Source organism: Fukomys damarensis, unplaced genomic scaffold (assembly GCF_012274545.1).
Source record: "Fukomys damarensis isolate Sample0158 unplaced genomic scaffold, DMR_v1.0_HiC HiC_scaffold_38884, whole genome shotgun sequence".
NCBI classification, from domain to species: Eukaryota; Metazoa; Chordata; class Mammalia; order Rodentia; family Bathyergidae; genus Fukomys; species Fukomys damarensis.
The window spans coordinates 1-3,239 of record NW_022939796.1 but is presented as its reverse complement, the minus strand read 5'-3'; the positions used below and the strand labels follow the sequence as shown (position 1 = coordinate 3,239).

Genomic DNA, 3,239 nt, shown 5'->3' with positions numbered 1-3,239 from the left:
TGGAACTCACTATGTAGCCCAGGTTGGTCTCCAACTCACAGCGATCCTCCTGCCTCAGCCTCCTACAGGCATGCACCACCACACCAGGCTTCCCTGAGATTATTTAACCTGATGTGTTTTTCTTCTTGCTGTAGTTCGATACCTCAATGTCTATACTGGAATAGTGCTACTTAGATGCAGAAAAGAATTCTACCAGCTCGTGTGGTCAGCCCTTCCTTTCCTCACGTACTTGGAGAACAAAGGACACCGTTATCCTTGTTTTTTCAACACTTTGCACGTGGGAGGTAGGAGTAGATGTAGATAGATGGGTGGGTCTTCCTGCTAGCCCACTACGAACAAGATACTTTTCCTCAGCTTCAAAGTATTTTAGAAACCTTTCACAATGTGCTGACCACCACAAAAACTTTCCCATGCCAGGTACAATTAGAACATGTCAGAAGTTCCTGATTCAGTACAACAGGAGACAGCTGTTGATCTTGTTGCAGAACTGCACTGATGAAGGTAAGGATGTTAGCTCAGTGCGCACGAGTGACTCAGCTTCTTCAGCAGAGATCACTCCCAAACATCTTCGGCTCTGCCTTTCTCCAGGAGAGCGGGACGCTATCCAGAAATCTGTCACCAGAAGCTGTTTCCTAGAAGAGGAGTCTGGTGAGGAGCTTTCAGACAGTGATGATGAGGCCACTGAAACAGTGGCGTGAACTCTACTTGCCACACAGCAGGCTGCACTGTGCCCAAGCCCACTTGAAAAACTGGACCTTCTAGGGGGTAGGAACGGCATCTAGTTCTCCCAACTGGAGGGCTCCAACCAGAGGACAAATGAGCAGCTCCACATGGGAGACTTAAACTGGTTTCCTTTATCTAGCCTCCCCTGGGTAAATGATTGTGTAGGTTCGTGAAGGCTCTGTAGACATTTTTTGTATCTAAATGCTTGGATGAGAATAGGCTAAATGTACTTGGTTTCTATAACCTTTAGCGTAAGTTATAAAAGTGTTAAAGTTTATGAACTACATGGTCCCCTAAAACCTCAAGTGCTCATAGGTGGGGCTTTTGGGAGCTGACACTCCCGGCAGATTAGTCCATTTAGGAGTTTATAGCTAGATAGGGTATTGGGAGGTGAAATGTCAGAGGTGGGTCACTAGGGATGTGCCCCAGAAGGGCCACCTACCCACCACTTTCCTTCGTCTTTTTTTTTTGGGGGGGGGACTGGTAATCGAACTCAGGGCCTTCAGCTTGCCAGGCAGGTGCTGCACCACTGAGCTACATCTCCGGCCCTCCTTCCTTGATGTTTTTGCTTCCCCACAGCCATGCCATGAAGTGTTCTCTCTACCATGCCTCCCTTCCCTAGAGCTAGCCTACTGTGGACTGAAATATCTACAAACAGCCAAAATAAACCTTTCTCACTGTGGGTGTCAGGTATTGTGTTTCGACAACAGGGCTTACAGAATTTATGCTTGACCAAGTCTCTCTCCCTTTCTATAGCTCTGGCCTGTGAAAAGACTGGCTCCTTGTATGATGAATTGTAAATAGTATTCCACGTGAGGCTTTGTACCTCCAATCCCCAGGTTGGAGCCTAAGCAAAACAAGTCACTTAAAATAGAGCATTAGTGAGAAATAGCAACTAAATTTTGCACAGATCTATTTACAGTCTCAGGGGTTTTTGTGTTTTTTTTGGAAGAGGGGAAACAGGATTTGAACACAAGGTCCTCACACTGAGCCTTTTCTCCACCTTTATTTTCATACAGCCCAGGCTGGACTCAAACTTGTGACCTTCCTGCCTCCCAGAGTGCTGGGATTGCAGGTGTGTACCACCCTGTCTGGCCCAGTTTCACTATAAGTCCCCAACTTGGGAACATTTGAATTGCAAACTTTCACAGGTATACTGTACAAGATTCACTTTGTTGGTCTACAACAAATGAATCAAACTTCTGAACAATTCTCCCAGAACAGAACTTGTTTATAAATCGAGGACTTACAGTACTGATTTATAGAGCAGTAATGGCAACTTTTACAGCTTTCAACAGTACAAACAGCCTGCTGACATCTGTGCCTTAGGTTCACCACCATTGCTACTGGGCTTTATACTTTTTTTTGTTGTTGTTACTGGGGATTGATTTGAGACCTTGCACTTTCAGCGGCACCACTGAGCTAAACCCCCTGCTTGCTCATACTAGATTCTTTACCAGTACCAACCAAGTTACTTGGTAAGATAATGCCTCTGTAATCTGTTATCTCAGAGGCTGTCAGGAAAATTACAATTGCAAGCCAGCCTGGGGCAATTTAGCAAGATCTTGTCTCAAAAGGGGCTAGGAATGAAACCTAAGTGTGAGGCCCCTTGGTTCAGTCCCCAGCCCTGAAAAAAAAAAAAAACTTTTTTACATGGGCGAGTGGGTGGGGCATCTCTAGGGTTTGTTTTTTTCTGTAATGAAAGGATGTCACAAAATATTTTACAGCCTGTAAAGATCTGATTTTTGGCTTCAGTGTGCTCCTTATCTCTGAACTGAGACACCTTCATTTACCCTGCAGAATTTTCAAAAATGTCAAGTTAATGCTAAGCTCCGCATTATGCCTGACACCAGAGAAAACATCAGTCTATAGGAAGAGAATTGCTCACTCAGTAGCTGTTCTTTAACCTAAATGAAGTGTATGTGCTACTGAAGCAAACACTTTAACCTAAATTTAAGAAATGAAACAACAAACAAAACCCCACAAAAAACTGACATGCCTAGCTGACCTGTCATGAGTTTTAAAAGACCAAGAAGTTCACGTTGTGTTTGCATGTGATTTATTGCAACTGTGCTTTTTACATTCTATTACACCTAGAGGTCACTTTATTAAGCAGCAAAATAATTCATATCACTCAAAATTCAGCTGAAACCAAGGCATAAAAAAGCTGCTGCAGACAAAAAAGAGGCACAATTCCAGGTGTTCTAGAATCCTGTTTCTACAACTCAGGCCACTGTCACATAGGCTTGATCTGAGCAAGTGGCAGGTCTTAGTGATAATTATAGCTTTTCCTTACCAAAGCCAGGTTTAAGGGGCAGAGCTCTCCTCCACACAGGCGCTGGGGTTTGAATCCAGCGCTTTCACAAGAAGCTACATCCCCCGTCTTTATTTTTATTTTATTGGTGGGGGGGTAACAGGGATTGAACTTGGGAACTTGCGCTTGCAAAGCAGGCAGTGGAACCACTGAACTAAATCCCAGGCCCCCAGTCTTTATTTTTGAGACAAAGCCTCACTTC

At 44.3% G+C, this 3,239-nt stretch overlaps 1 protein-coding gene across 1 annotated transcript; it reads left to right on the top strand.

Annotated features, from left to right (window-relative positions):
* Window positions 1-118: 118 nt before the first annotated feature.
* Window positions 119-2,078, top strand: LOC104865279 (ribonuclease P/MRP protein subunit POP5; the record flags this gene model as incomplete). Its single annotated transcript, XM_010628763.2, has 3 exons — window positions 119-284; window positions 418-501; window positions 589-2,078. Coding segments are annotated over 3 exons (360 nt in total), but the record flags the coding sequence as incomplete, so codon positions are not given.
* Window positions 2,079-3,239: the final 1,161 nt, after the last annotated feature.